At 47.9% G+C, this 21,359-nt stretch overlaps 1 protein-coding gene across 1 annotated transcript in view; it reads left to right on the forward strand.

The window, feature by feature from the left end:
- Positions 1-1,786: 1,786 nt before the first annotated feature.
- The window catches only part of LOC103923067 (chromosome unknown open reading frame, human C14orf37), a 66,880-nt gene continuing 47,307 nt past the window's right edge, over positions 1,787-21,359 (forward strand). The window contains exons 1-3 of the mRNA XM_009331313.1: positions 1,787-3,122; positions 5,117-5,329; positions 6,555-6,773. Coding sequence (XP_009329588.1) covers positions 1,787-3,122; positions 5,117-5,329; positions 6,555-6,773 — 1,768 coding nt within the window. The remainder of the gene's footprint in view (positions 3,123-5,116; positions 5,330-6,554; positions 6,774-21,359) is intronic.

The following is a 21,359-nucleotide window of genomic DNA, read 5'->3' on the forward strand; positions in this document are numbered from 1 at the left end:
AGTTGACTCTGACCTGTGTCTCTCTAAGCTGGTAATGCTGAGGTTGTCTTCTCTGCTACAGACAGTGCTGCAGACCATAAGGGTCTTTGGCTAGAGAAGTCTTTCTCCTGTGTGGAATAAGAGGGATGTTTTATAATGGAAATACACATAGCTGTGTGACCAAACCAGATATAACATAAGCTTTCTGATGTCTTGCTTGTGTTTAGCTGACTGGACATGTACAATAACCCTTTCCAAAAGGAGACAAATATACAAGAGCAGCAGGACACAGAGGGCCTTTGGGGTAGATGAACTAGCACAAATGTGGTGTTACTGAGATCCCTTTCCCCACAGCAGCAGTTACCTCTTGCACATCATCACATGGGTGCGTGAGAAGACATGGAAGAGTGATACGCTCTTGTTTAACAAAGCAGTGCTAGGCGTCTTGCTGCTGCACTGTGTGTGTACAAATGCAAGTAATATTTATCTGTGTGCTGTTTGGGTGGGGAAATGAGTCTAGCAAGCTGGGAGACTCATCCTGGTGCTCATGAGTGAGACTGCGGAGGGTGATCTGTGCTCTTCTTTGGAGGGCTGAGGGGTGGTTCTGACAACTCCAACCTCTTTCCTTACTAATATTCATTAGTCCTGCAGCTCGAAGGTAAGAGCAGTTCACTTGTGAAACTGAACATACCAGCCAAAGCAAGTGAAGCTGGTGGTTGGAGGCTTCTTCCAGTAGGGCTTGACCATGCCACTGACAAGCTGCCTCCTGGAACTGGGAGGAGGACCTTGCCAGATCTGCTGTGTGGTGGAGGGCTGTTTGCTCTGTGTGTGACTTGTGTGACCAACTGTCCTACATGGCGTGAGTGGGGCCTTGGATGGGATGGTCTTCTGCTGTTGAACTATGGTGCAGCAAGCCCAGGACTGAGAGGCACCTGCCCTGAGGAAGGTGGCTGGGAGCAGGCGGCTGCTGCTGCGAGGTTCTCCATCTGTCCGGCAGCCTGAGCTGTGTTACTGGAGGCCACAGAGCCTGCCAAGAGCAGGGTGTCACCTGGCTGGATCACTGCTGGGCTACTGGTTCAGTGCTCTCTTGGAAACTCTTGAAGCACACAATGATTATACACATAAAACTTTCTGGAAGTGCCTCCGTGGTGCAGTGCAGCGTAAACACTGTGCTAATGCAGCAGTGCTGCTGTCTGGGCTGTAGCCTTTCTCTGTGGGGTCAAGGAGCTCATACAGGACATGACACTAATGCAGCCCTAAAGCCTTCTCTTTGGGCTCTGGTCCTGTGTTGTGCCCTATAGACCCACCTTGTTCTCTGTGTAAGTTCCTTGGTTTCCTTCTGTGCCAATGCGCAGAACAGGGCTTGCCATTAACAGGCCTGAGACTTCAGTCTGGCCCTGACAAGTGTCGGTCCTGGACTTGGTAAAGGACAAACAGGTTGATCCTCATCATATGCTTGCAAGTCTGATGCCTGCTGGGTAGAGCATAGCACTCTACCGCTGGGGTGAGATCTTGGCAAGGTCTGTCTTGGGTTTCAGATCCAGATTTGGTTTTGTCTGGCATGAGACTTCAGATTTGGTAGGCTAGGAACAGTAAAATAGATGGAGGGATCCATTGCGTGGGATGTGTAGGAGGGATCTGCTCAGAACTGGCCATAGACTAGCATGCTTGGAACTTGTCACCCAGTTATTTAAGGCCCTGGGTCAATAGGTGGTTATGGGTATGTGTAATCTTGGTTCCTTTTTCCCTTTCTAGGTCTTTCACTCTGGACTTGTCAGCCTTGCAGGCTTCTGGGCACATCTCAGCTATGAGTAGATCAATAGGATTTAACATCTATGTGGTCACCTGCAGCATCCTGCTCTTGTCCTCCAGTCCACCATGCCTTGCATCTCAGCCACTGGAGGAGAGGGACATGACAAAGGTCCAGCATGGCCCCTGGGCAGGGAATGGGGTAGAAGACGAAAGGACAAGCATGCTGAACTTGAAAAATAACCTGGGCCCTTCTGAGCAGACCGTCTCTGAAGAGCCATGTGGAGTGTCAGCAAAGCCATCTGGGATGCCTTTAAATGAAGCTCTCACTGCAGAAAGAGAAATGCTGCCTGTAAGCCCGAGCCGTGTTATCCCAGGCAGCCAGGGCCCGGGTGCTCACACCTCTGCTGTGGCAGTGGCTGCCATAGATGAGGAGGAGCTGGGTCCCACAAAGTCAGAGCTGGATGAAGATGATTCATTCAAGGCCATGCTGACTACAGCCGTGACCATGCTGAACCCTGCTGTCCAGGAGGAGCCTGTTGGTGGCCCCATTAGCGAGACCACCACAGAGGGTGGTGTTGAAGTAGAGTACAACTCTGCTGGCCTCTCAGCAAACCCCCTTTCTGGGACAGCTGTGGAGGAGGAGGAGGCAGAGAGCAACTTGCACCCCTCAGCTGTGCCCCAGTCCACACTGTACCCCAGCTCTCCCAGTTGGAAAATAGCAAGCGACCACCCTGTCATCCCGACTCCCCAGGCTCATGGCGTGACCTCCGAGGTGGGAATGCCAAGAGCCTGCACAGGGAGCCCTCTGAAGTCCCTGGCTGTGCGAGCATCTGTGGCTGCAAAACGTCCCCTCGTGGTGACTGAGGCCTCCCTCCACCTAGAAGCAGGGACGGGTGTCAGGCAAGGAGAGCTGCCTGCTACAGCTGGCACTGTCACCATCCACCTGATGGACACTGTCCCACCTGACTGGGATGACACGAAACTGGGGGACATAAGTCAGGGGGGAAGCATGTCTCATGAAGAGGTGACAAAGGACCTGGGGGCAACAGAACCATCCCAGACCCCACGGGGAGGTGTGGGGGAGGAAGAGGATGCAACAAGCGTGCTGCCATCCCCAGTGTCCTCTCCGCCAACTCCTGACCTTGCCAAGGAGACCAACTGCACAGCGCCGGTGCAAGGGGAGGAGTTGCCGGCAGCTTCCACAGGCAGCAGTGATGCTCTCCACACTGTGAACCTGACGGGTGTAGACGTGGCTGATCTCAACTCTCTGGAAAACATAAATGCAGTCACAGCAGAGGAGGGGAAAAGCATCCTGCCATCACAGCCGGAGGCTGCTGTGGTGACAGGTACACAGTCTGATCTCTCTTCTACTCTGGAAAGCTCATGGAAAGGTAAAAACTTGCCTGTTAAGGACACTTGCCTGTAAGTGTAGGTTTAGGAGGGATGCTCTTGGGAATCTGTGCTCCCTGAAAGGAAGATAAAGTGGAGAAAGGTGTGGTCTTGATACCTGCCATAGAGGTAGGACACCTCTTGGCCCCCCCCTCCCCCAGGAAAGGCTGTGGACCTCTGTGGAGGGGTAACAGCCTAAACAGGTAATTCACATCTGTAAAGTACTGCCTAGCCTTGGCTGTTCCTATACATGATGTCCCTGTGTAGAGGTAGGCACAATATGTTGGGTGGTATCCTGTCCTGACTGTTACGTGAAGCAACTGTATTGAGCTGCCTCTTCTGCTCCTCAAGCTGAGAGGGTGGCTGTAGTAGCAAACAGGAAAGCTGAGACTGGAAAGGCTGTGGCAGTTGAGCCTGGGGTTGAAGGGTGTACTTGAGTCTGGAGGTGTCTGTAGAGGGTCGGAGTCTCATCAGCAGAGACTTGGTGCTGGTTATAAGAACTTGCTTTGTTAGCATTCTGCATGTGTGGTGTATTAACCAAAGCAGGGCCTTCAGTTTTGGTGCTCACGTAGTGGTTGAGGGGGGACAGCTGTAGTCTGCTTGTAGGCAGCTTGCCTTGGGCAGATACATGTAAATCCGTTTTGAGTAACCCTCTGGTATGCCTCTCCTGTGACTATGGAGGGAGCCCAGCCTCTGACCCACTGGTTAAACACTTTATTTCAAGGAGGATCACGCTCCCCAAACGTCCCTTTACGACAAGTGCAAGGACTCAAAGGTGGTCCTTGCAGAGCTTCAGAGTGAGCTAGTGCAAAATGGAGGGGGGAATAATTCCTGGGGGATTAAATTAATTAGCATCTGGGATCACCTGGCTCTCAACTGCTAGCTATGGACACTTGCAGTCAGTGCAGAAGATGCAGAGACAGTGGATGGCTGTAAATGCTTCCCAAGTCCAGGAATAGGTGATCCGTCCCAGTAGCCTGTAAGTAACTGACATCTTCTGTGACTTTACAAGGATGCTCAGATCAAAAGATCTGTCCAGAGCTCTGTGCTGTCCTTTGTAACAAAAGCTCCTGGTGTTGTCTCCCCACCCTAGAGTGAAGCTGTGGCCGGGCTCTGACTGTCCAGGGTTTGTGCCAGCTCTGTTACCAGCAGGCAGAAATCTTCCTCCTGGACAGCCTGCCGCAGGCTGATGGTGTCACCCTGTACTGTACTTACCTGCAGAGATGGCACCTCCAGCCTGCTGACAATGTTTCCACTCAGTAGTTTAAAAAAAACTGGTAGAAATGTGGGGGGAAAGTTCCAGTCAGGTTTTAGCCTAGGAGCTTGTCACTGCCCAGTGAGGAACACGAGCTGGGGTTTAGGACTTTGTTTTAATTGCTGGGCATCTTTAATCTTCTCCCTTAGGCTGCAGGGGCAAAAGGATGACTTCCCCTCACTGCATCCAAAAGATCTAGCTTTTGCTGTAAAAGAAGGAAAGCTAATTGCATGTTGGTGCTGAAACCTGACTGATTAATTTCTAGATTAATTTATAAGTACTTGACTTGTCAGCAGGTTCCCTCTCTGCTGTTTCCCAGATGTTGGGGAAACAACACTATCAATAAGGCTTGTGCAACAAAAATAAAGCCTTCTACAAAGCTGAAGTCTTGTAGCCATGAGAGCCGGTCACTAAAAGCACTGCTCTGGCAGCATCGCTTGCTTTGAATGGTATTTCACATCACAGGCCTGCAGTGCTGTGCTCCAATGGTATTGCTCTCCTGTGGGCCCACTTTTTCCTAAGGGACAATTCAGAAAACAAGGACTGATTCTGCTGCTTCCATTGCTGTTATGCGCATTCTCACGTCTGTCTTTATGCTGCACTGCCCTGATGATACTTGGCCAGACCTGCTGCTCACACTGTGGCTCTGGAAATGCTAACGCATGGAGTTGCATTACTTCAAATGTCTGCTCCGTTGTCAGCTGTCCTGTGAGTTGGTACTGACACATGTTCTTGCTGTAGGTGTTACTCAGGAGGTGACAACAGTTGCCCAGGAGGCTGATGTTGCTTTGTCAGTTGTGACACTGGTGCCTGGTGCTACCCAGGGAACAGGAGCTGTAAACCTTCCGCAGGAAAACAGTGGGGAGGACACCCAGATGCCGACGGCTCCCAGTGCCACCCACATGCTGGAGGCAGCTGGTACTTCCTCTATGGCGAACGCTCCAGATGTAGAAGGTAGGGTTCTCCTTCAAGGACTCCGGGTTCACTTCCACGGAAGATGAGATAGTACATCTGAAACAATATCAGTGCTTGGACACTGAAGTCTCAACAGACAGCATCCATATTCTAAGTGACTTTTTTCTAGCCTTCTGCAGGCTGCCTCTAGCCCTGGGCTGCCACTGCTTTCTGCCCGTGCTACCAGATCCACCATGATGAAATATGCCAGCATATGTCTTTTGCCCCAAATACCCGTGGAGTAGAGATTTAAAAAAACAAACCACCCCAAAACAAACAAACCCCCACATCCATCCTTGCTAGCAAGTTGACTTTTAGCCTTAGACATCTAAGCCAGTTCCTGTTTATGGAGGGAGAGCTCTTACTACTGGGGCCAAAGGCAGTCACAGATTGCTGATGCTCAGTGCAAAGGACCAAAAAAGTTTCACATGGGAGCAGTGTAAGGTGGGGGGGGATTGTGTGGTGTGTGTGTGACCCTCTGGCAATCCCTTGGGTGTTGAAGCCTGCATTGATACTCTCTTCCATTGAGGAATGGTGAGTTCTTGCTTCTTGGGTTGGCGTAGCTCATACAGAAATGCTTTAAGCAGTCGTGTTCATCCAGCTGCTGCCTATTGGCTCAATGTCACCTTGGCAGGTACATGTAGGAGCCTGTCGTCTTGACAGGAGTGTAGCAAGGGTTCCCTTAGCACAAAGCTGACTTTGAGGTTGAGTGTATTTCTGTAGTAGTAGGTACCACTGTAATGAAACTGCTGCTGGGCAGCTTTTCTGGTATTATATTGCAGGGCATCCAAAAAAAATTTGCACTGTATCTCTTAAATTAAGGTCCCTTTGTAGGGGAGAGAAGGCTCTTCTGGCAATTTCCACTAATTAATTTGCTTCTGAGATTTAATTATAAATTCAACTAATTTTTATCTTTGCAATAAACAATTAGATCTGGCACTTGGTTCAGATCTCAGCCAGTCTCTCAGTGCTCTGATCTTGGTATGGGGTGGTGACTAGCAGTCCTCAAAGTAATGGAAGTAAAATCTAGCTGAGTTCTCATTAAGGGGAACCTCCTGTGATGGAGGAGAGCTTTCATTACAGCAGTCACTTTCACATCTTGAAAAAAGCAAGAGTTTAATAACTTCTTCCACTCCGAGTTAAGTTTTCATTAAGGAGTTTGTTCTTAAATGGTGGGGTTTTAAATGTTTTTGTGCCAAACTGCTGCTCTCTGTGTCTCCTGTAGATCTCACAGATGTGGTCCTGGTCACCAGTGAGAAGGCTGTGCCAGCTCCTGGTGGGTTGTCTGCTACCCAGTCTGAACAGACAGAGGAGCCATCCAGCAGAACCATGGTCCTGGTAACTCCAGCATCAATGGCATCCTCTGTCAGGAGGACAGCTCTTCCATCTGTGAGGAAGATCAGTACAGCTGTGACCTATGGGCTGGACCGCCTGGAGTCAGAAGGTACCACTGATCCCAAGGCTAAGAGGCGGGCAGTTTCATGTGGAGTGGCACACTTGCCTCGACACTGAGCTCCCCAATTTGTCTGTCTGGCATGCAGCTATGTGCATATGTTACTGTTGCTAATAAAGTTGTTGGCCAACCTGTCCCCTTCCAGGAGGTACAGGAAGCAAGCAGTGAACAGTGTCATGGAGGATGCTTGAAATTCAAGTGGCTGAGGTGGGAGTGATGGGGTTTTCCCTTGGAGAGGGAGCAGCGGTGGTATTGCTGTTGCAGTAGAGTCTGGCTCTGTGCACCTATAACTGCTGGTGTGTGCATTGACTGCAGAGCCTCTGTACCAGGTAACACTCGTGGGAACATGTCCAGACAGCTGGAGAGCCCTTTCTGCCCTACTGCTGAAATCCTCACCACATGGTGAGGTGGGATGTTCAGCATGAGATGGCTACCACGGTGTCCACCTGTGTCCACCCTTGCCAGGACAAGTGATGCCCTATTTACACTCCCTATGTGACACTGCTGGGAGAGGCAAAGGATGCATCCCCTTCGAGATGGTCTTCCAACTCAATGCTGCCTGCTAAGCTGTTCTCCCATCACTGGCTCCTCCAGCCTTGCCTCACCCCCTGGGCTCCCTTCTCTTAAGCTGCTTTTGCCCACTGCCAGTCTTGGAGTCTCTGCTCTGACTGGCTTCAGACAGCTGAAACCCAGTGATGCAAATTCTGCCTGGGCAGACACCCATTGAGAGATGTTTAGGTGAAGCAGATCCTACTCTGGAGTTGGTCTGCAGCTCAGATCTGACATCTCTTCAGCCCATCCATAATTTTCCTGCAGAGAACTGTTTCACTTCTGCTTCTTGCTCTTTCTTCTACTTAAACTCTTCTCTGCTTGCTCATCCATCCAGTTTTGCACTCCAGTGTCTGGACTGACACCACCTGGCAGGGATTAATCTTTCTGCCTGTTTTGCTCCCCTTCCTTTATCTTGACCTTCTCTTGCCTTCATATTTTACTGCAAAGGTTGGCAGCCCTCCAGGGGTGGCATGCCAGATGGTATTTTTCCTCTGATTAGAGGTGGGGTGCCATAGACAACAGCTAATTAGCATCTTTTCTCTGCATGAAGTGATAACTCTCACTCCTGTTAAGTTTAGAGGCCAGCAGAAGCTGGGAGCCCTCCCCACTGCATGTGCGAGGTGCTGTAGCTCCTGCCCTTTGTCCAGCTTGCTTTGAAGCCTGCCATGAGCTCTCTGGGCCTCCAGCTACAGCCCTCACCCCTTGCCAGGATGAATCTTGCATGTACCTGGCAATGCAAGGATGTGGTGCTGATGGTGGGAGAGTGGCAGCAGGGGAAGAAGGGCATGTGTGGGGAAACCTCATCTTTCAGGCTGGGAAGTAAGGTCTCTGCTTAGCAAGAGCAGTATGATTCAGGAGGCTAAACTGTTTCTGAGTCCTCTGGGATCTCCTTTAGAAGCCTGGTTTTCTGCACAGGAAGATAAGAGGGATTTCTGTTTCAACTGAGCACTGGTCTCTCCCTGTTTAATGAGACTTTCTGCGTAGGCATTTAAAAAAAAATCTTTCTGCTCTGATATAGGACTGCTGCAACTTTCTTGGGTCCCTACTGAGCTCTTTTATGCAACCACAGGCCTGTTTTCTCTGCTCTTGAATATGCTCTGAGCTCCTCTAAGGGCAAATGTGGGCTGTAGCTAGGACCAGCTTTCCTAAATGATGATGACTCAACTAGAAGGCTGTGGGTTTCTTGGCTCTGGTGTATGGCTCTGCAGGTGCCTGTCATCCAAGGGACATGGTGCTCTCTGGTGTGCTGTGTGGTTTTGACAACTGGCACAGCTTTTCTGGTCTAAATCTCTTCTGATCAACCTAGACCTTAGTGCAGTGAGCCAGACTCTTTTCCTGGTATTAGGGACCACCAATCCACATCTTGTAAAATGGGACAAATGCCACTTGGGGATAGGCTTTCTGCCTGGGGATGCTACTGCCCCAGTTAAGTACAAAGAAAGTTTTTGAGCTGCAACTCTGCTTTCTGGTATCTTTTTCTGTGTAATGACAATTAGGGGGTACCACATCCTCCTGGTGGAGTGGCATTTGGAAGCTTGGTTTCTGTTCCCCCAAAACTACAGTTCCTAGTGCTTACTCTGAGAATATCTAGATGGTGCCAGATACAAGATGTTTGGGAATGCTTTCCTATAAAGCTACACTGAGCCCCAGCCCAGGGTGCTCAAGCTCTTGGGGGATGCAAGGTCAGACATCGCTGCTGTTGCAGGCATATGCTGGAGTCCCTAATGAGGGATCCTGGCCCTTTGCAGGGAGGCTGTGCCTTGCTCACTGGTGGAAGAAGTGCAAGGAGCTGAGTGAGCTTAGCTGGTCTCCACTGCCATCAGTGGGGCTTGCTGACTTGCCTGGCTCATCATTAAATATAAACCCTTGTTGTTCAGCTAGCTCTGTTTCTTGGGGACCATCTGTGCCAAACTGCCTGCAGTTAATTGCATCAGTATATTCACCTACCTGGCTTGGATGCAAAACCATTTTCAAAATCAAATTGCACAGACAAACATGAGGTGCTTTGAATATGTCTCTAGATGAGCTTATCCTCCTCTCTAGTGGACTCTGGAGACACTAGCTGGGTGAAGAATATCTTCCTACCTTGACTCTGTGGTGAGACTGGTTCTACTTGCCCTTCCTAGCCAGAGAAATCCTATAAAGGGATTATAGGATATGGGGATGGGACACAGCAGAGGATGAGGCTTACTTGTCTGGGAGACTTAATTATATATTTTGTTCCTGTGCCCAGAATTTGTACATCTCTCCAGCAAGCTAAACACTGCAGCCTTCTCTGTAGGGCTTCTAGGGTCCAAAGAGATATAATCTAGTTGAACTTGCCTACTGGGACCACTGTGTAAGCCTCCCAATGCTTTTTGAAAAGTGGCTCTTTTGAAAGAAACCACATTCCTTTTGGACTAGATTCCTTTGCTGTAACATCTGCCATTGGTAGGTATTGGCAGAGATGGCCGTGCTCCTTAAGCGTGGCAGCATTTGGCAGATACAACTTTCCAAAGCGGCAGGTAGCCTGCCACATTCCCTCTTCTGCAAGATCCTTGCAGTGTTTAGTTGGAACCTGGTGGACAGAGCACAACAGTAGTTGGCTCCTCTTGGCTGTTCCTCAAGCAGCTCCTGTCACTGTTCCATACGGGATGTGATCCAGGGATGCACTGAGGCTAAGCAGAAGGTAGGTTAGTGCACTTCCTATGAGGACCTTGAAGGTCACGTCATCCTTGCATGCTAATCCTGAACCAGCAGTTAGTACAGAACTAGTGTGCTGCCAAGAGTGATGCCTCACCCATCACAGCCTGGGTCACAGGCCAGTTCAGTGTGAACAGCTTATAGCACCATTGCCTGTGGCTGTTGGTGAGGGTGGGTCTGTGTCTGTCAATGCAGACTCAAGGTTTGTTTTTTCTGGGGTGCTGCCACCCTGCCTGGACAGCGAAAACTCAGCTGAAATGGCTGGAGATGGTGATTGTGGAGCAAGGCATGTGGATAGAGAATGGGAAGATGTCTCAGCATTCATCAAACCATGCTAAGATTAACCTCTTCTGATGTGTAGGGCAGGTGTCACCATGTTACCTTCCAAGGCTGCCCAGATGCAACAGTAACAGCTGCTTCTTGAGGTACCTGTGTTTCAACCCACAAGTCCATAGAAGCCCTTCAGTTATTAGACCCCCCCACATACTGCCCTTGCTGCATCCAAGCTCATCAGGAAAACTGTTTAAGCTCAATGCTACCCACTCCCTGCAACTCGGTAAGCTCCAGCTTGGTCCATTTCAGCATTAATTTGGGATTTAGGCTGTTTACTTGTGATGAGTTTGAGATGGAGGGAGGAACAAATAATCTGGCTCTTGATACTCCTCGATAGGTGTTTTGAAGAGAACTAAAAAGTGTTATGCGCTGGTGTTTCTGATGTGCCTGTCCTATTTTTTGTGTACCCCTTACCCCCCTCAAATCCAAAACTGCTCTGCAACAGTGTGTAAGCCCTAAGGCTGGTTCCTGTTCAGTTATCTAGGCTTGCTTCAAGCTGTCGTTGCTGGGGGTGAGCTGCTTACACAGTTCAGCTTTCATGTAGGCTGCTGGACGTGGAGGGTGCTTAGAGCTTTATAAAAGCAGAAGATGCTCTACATGTTGTATGGTGTCGGGAACAGCCAATAGCTCTGAAGATGGGCAACTTAAACTCAGCTGCTGTAGAGGGAGATCTTAACTGTGTAGCTCTTGAATGTGAAGTGTTCCTGATTAATCAGGCTGGCTCTCAACAGGCAGCTGGCAGGATCCTGGTCACTAGGGTGGAGGAGTAATCCAGGGGTTGGAAAGGCAGTGTCAGATGTCTGCTGCCTAGGACAGCACAGTGCTGCTTCCAGTACTCTGCCTGGTTAGCTGGCGTGTCCCCACCTAATGCACCATTTGGCTGTGGAGCATCCCCTCCATGATGCTGAAACACAGCTGGCACTGTCCTTGGGATCTGCAAATCCAGTGTCTTGCAGTCATGGGCCACCTCCCCTCTGAGCCTTGGCTGTGGGCTTCACTGCACTTGCTCCGGCTACTGTGTTAAAGGCTGTTCCAGAACAGTGCTAGTATGAAGATTTAGACTTTCTGACCTTAACATATTTGTGATATTTTAATACCTGTTTGGGTTTAAACAGTTCCTATTGCTCTTTGCTGACCTGCATACTCAAGTTTACCCTTCCAAGGAAACTGCAGCTTAACTAATTTCAGTGAGAAGAGCTCTTCTACCCCTCTTCTCCATTCTCTTTTATTTCCCCTGCTTCTCGTTCTTCTTGTACACAGTCACCTAAGCTGCGTGTCATACCTCAGAAGTGAAGGCAGGGGTTGCCTTTTTTCAAAAAATACTTCAGAACTTGTAGCCTTTTACATAATTTTATAGAAAACCCTTCAAACTCTCCTTGCATTTTTCTTCTGAGCTGTGTCACAGTACAAGGAGCCTTCTTTTTTTGGATGTGAAGAGTATTTTTGCTGGAAATCAAGGCTCTGACTGGGAATGCTATTTGGACCCTGACTGTATGGATTAAGACCTGCCTCATTAAATCTCTGTAACCCCATTAAAAATTTAAATGAGGTTGCAGGGGTATAAATAAGACAGGCTCTTAGCCCAGCATGGTTAACTAGCCTGATACTATAATTCCTCACCAGCTCTCTAGATATTGGCTAAATTGGCAAAGAGCAGAAGATTTAAAACAAAGTGCATGCAAAATGAATTAATTATTAAATGTTCTTGGTACACACTTTTGTCTTGCTTCCAGTTTATTGCTGCCACTGAAATGGGAACTGCTGTCCCTCTGGTGCAGGTTGACCTCCATGTTCTTCACAGTAGATAGTAGTTCATCCCCAATTCTCCTTTGATGCAAAATTCTGTCACACTTTTTTTACAGTTTTCTGCTACAAAACCAAGCTCTTTTCTTTCTCTTCCTGAAAGTGTTTGACCAAAGACAACCTCTCTGCTGCTAAATCTGGTGGTGGCTTGTTTTGTTTCATGAAATCAATCTAAGAGTTGAGGAAGGAGGGGTGTGGAGGGTGATCAAGCCCTTAATGCTTTGCAAGCTTGTAGGTGAACAGCTAAGAGGGTGTTAGGATAATTAAAGGCTCTCTAAGAGAAGTGAGGAAACCTACTGCGTGCAGCCAGTGTGCTGAGCTCGGCCTTGTCAGCGCTTCCCTGCGAAGGGAGGCGGAACGTGATCCGGCCACCCCGCTCTGCTACGGATGCGCTGGCAGCTCTGACGAAACTAAAACCACACGAACTTTCAAGGGGCTGAGTATGCCAAATGAGAGGGCTTTATCTCAAATACCGTACTTGCTGTGCTTCACGGTCTGCAACAGCAACTCCTGCAAGAATCCCTAGGAATGGTCTAAAGCCTCATTGCATTGTCTTTCCCAGATGTTGGGGAAGTGGTGTGTGCCCGCCCAGCTGCGCTCTGGGAGGAGGTGAGCTGCCCAACTGTTTTATAAACAACTGTTTTAGTTTTTGGGAGGGGAACAAAACTGCTCTGAGTAACATTTTTTTCTTTGTGATATTCTGGCACTGTTCTGCCTCCAGCAGGTTAGATGATATTTCTTAGCCTGACCCACTCTGGTTGCTGTTCTGGCCAGGCTGTGCTTGAATTTATAACGGTATCGACTTCTCATTTGTCCAAAATATTAGAGTTCACTTAAATATTACTTTAATGTTGTAGCTTTCCCATGCTTATCTTCAAGCTTAAACAAAAGCAGCAGAAGCCCCCTACAGTTGCTATTGAAAGGTAATTGGGCTGTGTGGGTGAAAGTTTTTAATGAGTTTTTGTTTGTTTTCATCTGGGGATTAAGCAGTTCACCCTCGCAGCTCTAGGGAGGTGGGTTCAGATGAGCAGGTATGTGGCAGTTTCTTCTGTAGGCTCTGCAAGGAGCATTTTTGTCTGGAGCTGCTGATGGCTGGGGTCCATGTGGGGGGTAGTGTTGCTCATGGGGCTTCTCTGGGGAGCTTTGGGCATCAGGACCGGGTCAAACCACCCTGCAGATTGGTTTAGCTCTTTCACTTCTGCTTCCTGCCCTGTGCAGGTGGGATGCTGTCCCTCTTGTTGATCTGACACAGGATGCAGTGACTAGAGCACTGGCTTTTTACTTCATCTTCTGGGAAGAGTCATAGGCGCTTTTCCTTTTTTTTTTTTTAAATAACAAGCTGTCTTTAAGCGGCAGGGGGGTGGTGGTGGTGCATCTTGTGGTTTGTTTCTTCCCGGCTGATATCAACACTTCAGGCCAAACATGGGTGCGAGGACAGGCCAGCGGTGTCATTCTGAACCTCTTCATGAAAATACCCTGGGGAGAAGCGCTGCCCTTGACAAAGGACAGTGAAGGCTGCAGAAGGGTGATCAAGAGCTTAGAAAGAAGCATGAGCTCTGACTAGAAGTGAGCTGAGTGGGCTTGCAGTCATCCTCCCTTCTGGCACCTGACAGGACTTGAGCTAAAACCTCAGTACCCTGGAGACCGTTGCCCATAATAACAGATCCCCCCCTAATCTACGTCATCTGTGATGGATCCATGCTGAGTTTGTCTAGAAAATGAAGCTTAAATCAAATGTTTTCTTAACTCTTGGGCTGCTGGTTGTTCCTTTCCTAGGCAGTGTGGTTGAATTGGATACTTCTGAAGAGACACCATCAAACAGATTTTTGCAAGAGAAAATGGAATTAACATCTCTGCTGGGACTTATTTTTGTCTGACTGGAAAAAAAGTACCATGCCCACAGCTCCTTTCATGTGAAAGCATTTTGTTGAGTATCTCTGCATCTGCCTTCATCTGTCTTGTTCTGCCCTGTCCACTTAGAGGTCATGGTTTTTAAATCTGGACTGATTTGAATGCCCTCACTTGATAAATCAACTCTTTCTTGTCTTGATTTTTGCACTGGTTAGTTCAACAACTGCATACCTCAGGTTAGAAGAGCTGTTCTGCAGCAAACTAGGCAGCAAACCTGTTATAGTCCATGCTGTGTATTCTGCAGCATTCTGTTTTTTTTTCCTTTTAAAATAGCCTTGTGTTGCTAAATCTACTCTCTAGCCTGGCTCAGTGTGAAAGCAATTTTGTAGTGAATGCTGCTGGAAATGCAGCTCTTAGCAATGATTGTTTCTCATCTTAATACAGAAGCAGACCCATGGTCCCTGCTGGAATATCTTTTGCCTTTTTTTTTCCCCCAAAGCTCTTCAGTGCCTCGGATCCCTTGTGATGAGCGATGAGCCAGGACTGTGAAAAAGCAAGTGTGAATCCCCTCAGAGTTGGGGGGAAGTAGGTTAGGACCAGAATCCAAATCTCTCCTTGTACTGTCTTTGCAACTTTGAAGAGCCCTCCCCCCTGGGAAGCGGCTTCTGCTGCGCTTGGGCTTTGGCAAGCCGAGGCTGAAGACTTTCTGCAGCTCAAACATCAGCTCAGCTCTGCTGCCAGGGATATGTTCTCCCTCCTAGATGTGACAAGGATTTTCCTCTGTTACAGAAGAGCTTTGGACATGTAATTTCTCTTGAAACTTATATGGGTAGGGTTAGGTTATCTTGCTTTGTGTGGTAGGATCCCACCCAACGGATGCGTTCTTCTCAGTAGTCCCTTTCCTTGGCTCTGTGCAATAGGCCAGGTGCTGATACTTCCCATGAGAGGCCATGCTTGATTTGGCTCCCCTTCCAGAGCAAAGCATTTAAGACTACGTTCACGCAACATGGTCTGCAAATACCCCAGATAGCTTTGCAGTGAACATGGCTGGGCTTAGCTCATCAGTATGGGGGTTTTTACCCTGACGATTTTGTATAGCTTGCTTGGGTATCTCGACCCACCACGGTACAGTACTCTGCCCAGAAAGCTGTCTGCATGTGATGAGAGCCCATCTACTTTCCTACCAGCCGTCCCCTTCCAAACTGTCACAAGTGATTGTTCTTGGCAGCATTTTGGAGACATCAGATGGTGACATTATTACTGATCACGTGAAAGCAACAGATTAATAATAAAAGACTTGTCCCAGAAAGGCCTTCCTGCCTTGACAGTCAGCTGTGATCACAAAAGCAATGCAGAAAATGAACCTCACCGAAAGAAAGCATTTGGTAGAGACTTCTTAGTGCCTCTTCCTCCTGTTCTGGTAAGAAAAGGTAGTCATAGACCCCCATCCCTAATCCTGTCATTATTTACACTCCTCTGCTTCCTATATTGTATGCACACAGGGGTGACCAAGGCCCAATGCTGTCATATGAGTGAGAAGTGGAAGAAGATAAGCTATGGGGGTGCATGGTGGACCAGACACTTCAGTCTGCCCCTGCTGCCCTTTTCCCCTGCGAGTGGCTCCAGTACACACAGAAGGGAAAGAAATTACCTCCTTAGTTAGATGCATGGCCCATCTGTGAAATGGGTGTTATTCTCACCCTGGTGCAGCATCCCTGGGAGAGGGTGGGCCTGATTTCACATCATTCCTGATTTCATACCACAGAAGAGTTACAGTGGGGGCATGTCCTGGTTTTGGCTGGGATAGAGTTAATTTCCTTCCTAGTAGCTGGTACAGTGCTGTGTTTTGGATTTAGGATGAGAATAATGTTGATAACACACCGATGTTTTAGTTGCTGCTGAGCAGTGCTTACACTAGGCAAGGACACTTCAGCTTCTCACGCCCTGCCAGCGAGAAGCTGGGAGGGGGCACAGCCGGGACAGCTGACCTAAACTGGCCAAAGGGCTATTCCATACCATACGACATCATGCTCAGTACGTAAACTGGGGGGAGTTGCCCAGGGGGCAGTGACCGCTGCTCGGGGACTGGCTGGGCATCGGTCGGCGGGTGGTGAGCAATTGCACTGTGCATCACTTATTTTGTATATTCTTTTATTATTATTATTATTTCCCCTTCCTTCTGTCCTGTTAAACTGTCTTTATCTCAACCCACGAATTTTATTTCCTGCCCCCTCCCACCCCCCTGATTCTCTCCCCCATCCCACTGTGGGGGGTGGGGAGTGAGCAAACGGCTTTGTGGTGTTTAGCTGCCTGCTGGGTTAAACCACAACAATGCACAAACTAATACATGACTGCTCCTGTGGCTTGCTCTGTCCAGCCTTTTGAGGTCTGGAATTTAACACTCGTGAATCCCCTTGATCTGTTGCATGACAAGACCTGTAGATGGAGGGAAAAGGGGTAGCTCTGACCAAAACGTTGCCCTAAGAGGCAGCATCGTGATACCTCTTAGGTGGCTAGTTTGGTGTCTGTGGGGCTGTTGCAGAGATCAAAGCAGACCCCGAGTCCTCTGCCATGGTTGGGCCAGCCAAAACTTCTTGAAAAGTAGAATTTTGCTCAACAGTGTGTGAACCCAAGCTTCCCCAGTCACAGCGCAGTTGGGTGTCATTGTGCTCCATAGTGCTCTCCTTTCCTTCACGGGCACGTTATGCAGGTAGGTTCCAGATCTGCACTCTCTGTAGCCGTCACTCAGCTCGCAGGAGCCTTTGCTCAGTGGTTGTTCAGGAGAGGTCTTGGCATACTGCATCTCCCTGAAGTCACGTGAAGAGTGGGCTTACCACTGGAAACCGATTAGCGCTGGCTGCTGGTTAGTCACAACTTACTTGGCATTCATCAGGTGCTCCTAAGGCATTCAGACCCTACACTGCTGGGTACCGTATAAAATGACAGCTCAGACTATCATGAAGCACAACAATGCTCCGTGTTACTGTCTAGACATCATTGTCCTCTGAGTTTGGTATGAGGGAGGCTGGAAAGGGAAAGGACAGAGAAAATGAGAACTCCAGGTTTTGTCCGCAACCTCCTTTTTAGTTTTTTTTTTTTTTCCAGTTTGAATTTAGTTCGTGACTGAGTGAATCTATCACCTTCTAATGAGCGACTCTTGCAGCTCAGGGCACAGCAAGCTATTTCTCTTGTGCGCTAAACGTGACAAATGATGGTTTCTTTAATCTTCTGAGGAGTAAAAACGTTTGCAAACATTAATGGAAAATATCTAAAGATAGAAACATCCCTCTTCAGTGAAGGTTTCTTCAACTGAAAACAGGCCCTGATGTAACTCCATTGCCTTCAGCAAGGTTATGACAACAGTGACTTCAGCTCCAGCTTGTTACATGCCATTGTACCAAAAAAAGCCTTTCTTCATTGCTGTCGCAGCCTGTTTGTAGTACACTGCTGATGGCAGTGTTTGCACCAAGCACTGCGCCGAGAGCCTTGCTGGTGCTGCTCCCCCACGGCGTGGGCTTATAGCTGCTGCCCTGTGCAAATAGCAGTGCTGTGAGTAATTCGGATTTCCTCCTGCCTGGGAGGAGTGTGGGTTTCTGCAGCTGTGCGAAGCCCGTAGAGCAGCACGAAGTCTGACAGAAGCCATCTATGAAGAGAATAGGCTGTTGGCGCTCTGAGATGCCAGGAGGAAGAGCTGGCCCTGTGATCCCCTTCCCTGCAGCATGGGAGGGTCCGGAGGGGTCAAAGTCCCTCTTTGCAGTTGATTTGCGAGGGCCCTGCTGCCATCACGGGCTGAGGCTTTTACTTGCGGGATGGTGGCTGTTGTCCAGCTGCTTCAGACACTGCTCGTTGTAGGTTCCTGCTGGGTCAGGGAAATGCCTCATGAAGGAGGTGTGGGGTGGTCTCACTTCTCTCTGCTGAGCCACAGAAGTCATCATGGATATGTACGTTTTTGTAGTGGAAAAACCTTTTTTTTTTGAAGCAAGGATAGGGAGCTTTTGGCACCCTGAAATAGCAAATCCCATCCTATGGATATCACCAATGTTGCTAATGGATCAATCCGGAGCTCCGTGGCCATTTCTGGTGACTATTAATAAAGCTGGGAACCCCCAAAACCTCTGCTAAAACCTTGTTATTTTGTCTCAGACTTGTTTTCTTGGTGCTCTCCTACAGCTTCTCCAAACCTAAAAATTTGAACGCCTGCTACAGGGTTGTCACGTCCTTCAAAACTAAAATCTTTGACATGCGAACTGGGAATCTCATTTTCCTGGGGATTCCTGCCGCTTGCATCTTTCTTAGGTTGTACCGTTGTCACAGCAGGGAGGTGTTAAGTGTCTTGATTTTTTTTCTTTCTGTTTCAATGAAGGCAAAGCAGAGCCTACTTTACAGATTACAGTACTTATTTAGTCTGTCAAAGAGTGGCAGATTTTGGATTTCTTCACTCTTAGAGAGGAGTCTTTAACTCTGCCCTAGACTACTCTTGCATTACCCTAACTGCAGTAGAAAATATGAACATCTGCTTGGACTATAAGTGTTTCAGTGCTGAAGTCTCCTGGCGTCGCCAGGAGAGGAGACAGGATACCATCCCTCCTTGATAGGTCCGCGTGGCACATCACAAGCAAGAGCTAGGGTTCGGTGCATGCAAACAGAGTAAACAGGATCAGTTTATATGTAAATTATGAAGATCTATAAAGAAGGGTGGCTCACAGCAGAAACTGCTATAGGTGCTGTGTACCTGCCTGCTTCAGCGAGCGAGGACACTTGTGACGACTGTCAGATGTTCACAAGTGCTCCTACAGCTGGGCTCTAGGTGAATGCCTGATTTGGAAAGATTGACGTCTGTGGCCAAGAAAGCTTAACACTTGCAATTTTTTTGATTGGAGGCTAATGCCTTGACCATGAGACGCTAGCATTTCATTATATGTTTATCTTGCTCCTTTTGTAAGATGAACCTTAGTCAAAACTGAAGAGTATATACAAGCATGATACACAAAATAGTTCATGATGGGCTGCAAATGCACGTGAAAATCTGAACGCCTTCTGAATCTGCTGGGCTTTGCGTTTTTTGGTCCTTGCTACTTTCAGTCTCTTCTGTTTCTTTTCTTTCAAGCTGTTGTTGAGGCCTCTGAAAGGCCAAAAAGTGCCAATTTAGGGGGGAAATGTGAGTTTTGTAAAAGGCTCTCATGTGAAGCACAAACCTCCAGCTTTTGAGGTTCAGCTGTGTGATGCTCGCTTCCATTTTCCATCTTATGAGACTACCAAGTGTTATGTGCGTCCTGCCCACAGCTGCCGGACTCCTGTTGCGCCTCTGCTCCTGAAATACAACATTTGTGAAGTTTTTAATTTTTTTTAGAAGTGTAGCTTCCTCCTTGTGACCACCAAGTGGTGCTCTGCACTGCACCTTGCAGCGAGGCAAGCTGTTGGCATTTTGGGATGGGGGGTTAAAAAGCTGTTTGCAGAAGTAGGAATGAGCTACAAAGGAGGAGGAAACAAGTTAAGAGCCCTGTCTTTTCTCCTCGCACTGGTTGTGCTACAAGGACTACGTTATTCACATCTTTATTCTGTGGCTGCATGATGATTGATGTAGCTTGGTGATGATCAGATGTGATAAGTAGTCTTGGCACTTTCAATTTGGGTGTTCAGCTTGGCTGCCTGCTAGACTTTGGAGGTACAGAGATGGCTATCTGCTGCTTCAAAACTAGATTCTGGCAGGTGTCTCTGATTTGGCTTGCTAAAATTGCAAGAAGCTTCTAAAAACCTTGTCCCAAGCTATTTTTTCAGGGATAAATATCTGATCCATGTTTTTTCTTAGATGCTTTTTCACCCAGATAATCTAGGGAAAACCTCTGTTCATGTTCCTCCTCTCCTGTGTGCTAGCTGTTTAGTGTCTTTGCTATTAAAGTTTGGAAATGTTTATAGCTGTGTTGCTCTCAGCAGAGGCAAAAGACCTACATTAACTTGTCTTTGCAGGCTTCCTGCAAGCACTCTCTAGGTGCCATTCTCAGGTTTACAAAAGCTGTGTATTTTGTATGAAAACATGCGGTTTGATAGAGAAAATTCTTACGTTGATTTGAAATGACGGGCATATTGTAAGACAGAAACTGCCTATAAAATGTAATGGGAATTTAAGGGGCTAACTATGTCCCTGTAAGCTCCATTAGATGCTCTGTGTGGTATAATTGTTTGCAGGAGTGTTCGTTCCTTTCTAAGTACTGAGAGCCATGCTATAGCAGGATGATGCAGCTAAATTCAAACAGCAGCTCATGTGTATGAATGGCTGGGCTAGAATTGAAAGGTGGCAAGTGGGATTGTCTTGTCTGGTGAGCTGGAAAAAACATGAAGTGTTTTAAAGAAAATCCTTGAATTAGAAGGAAAGGAGATGCCATGTAACAGCACAGTGAATGCTGTAGTTTTATAACGTGCACTGATTTCTCTAGGTATTCCAATCTGTGAAGTAGAGGCCAAAGGAAGGAGGCCAGCTCCCCCCAAATAATTCAAGTCAGATAGCCACCAACTAAATAGCTTCCCCAAAGTTCCCCAGTTTGTTTCTCAGGTGTTTGGTGGAACAGCTGTGCTGGAGCGCCATTGCATCCCAAGGCAGAAAGGAGAAGAGTGAAGCATCACCTGCTTTACTTACAGCAGGTATGATATGTGCAGCCCCTCAGGTGTCCTACCTCAGCTGCTCCATCTTATTGCAGTGTCTGTAACCTATATGAGGTAAAAGTCCAACAGAAATAAAGGAATATCTAGATAACAAATGTTGATTTGGCTGGATTGTTAGTTTTTAACACGGTCTTAGGCCCCATGGCTAAGCCAGCTGCTCAGATGCAGGGTGATGGGCTCTCCCAGTCTGAGTATATCAGGAGGGATTTTTTCTACAGGGCTGAGCAGAGCTTCGTATAAATTAGATAAAGTGCATAAATATGATGTTTTAGCTTTCGTCTTTGAAAAAACTAACCATCAGAAATTCAAAGCATGTCGTTATTCCAGATACTGTCTTTTCATGGTGGGTAGTTCCATTAGTAGCTATTAAATAGCTCAGATGAAAATTCTGGTTCAGGAAGTCCTTGAGTCTTTGATAACTAAAAGCTGTGAAGAGAGACTGTGGGAAGACGGGCTCTGTGTGTGCCCTGCTCTAGTCTTTCTTCAGCATCTGTGGCTAGTTGTGCTCAGAAATAGGATGTGGGCAGAAAGGGCCTTTGGTTTGATCCAGTATGGTCATAGAATCATAGAATCATTTAGGTTGGAAAAGACCTTTAATATCATCAAGTCCAGCCATTAACCTAACACTGCCAAGCCCACCACTAAACCATGTCCCTAAGCACCACATCTACATGTCTTTTAAATACCTGCAGGGAT

Source organism: Pygoscelis adeliae, unplaced genomic scaffold (assembly GCF_000699105.1).
Source record: "Pygoscelis adeliae isolate BGI_AS28 unplaced genomic scaffold, ASM69910v1 Scaffold199, whole genome shotgun sequence".
In the NCBI taxonomy this organism is placed as follows: domain Eukaryota; kingdom Metazoa; phylum Chordata; class Aves; order Sphenisciformes; family Spheniscidae; genus Pygoscelis; species Pygoscelis adeliae.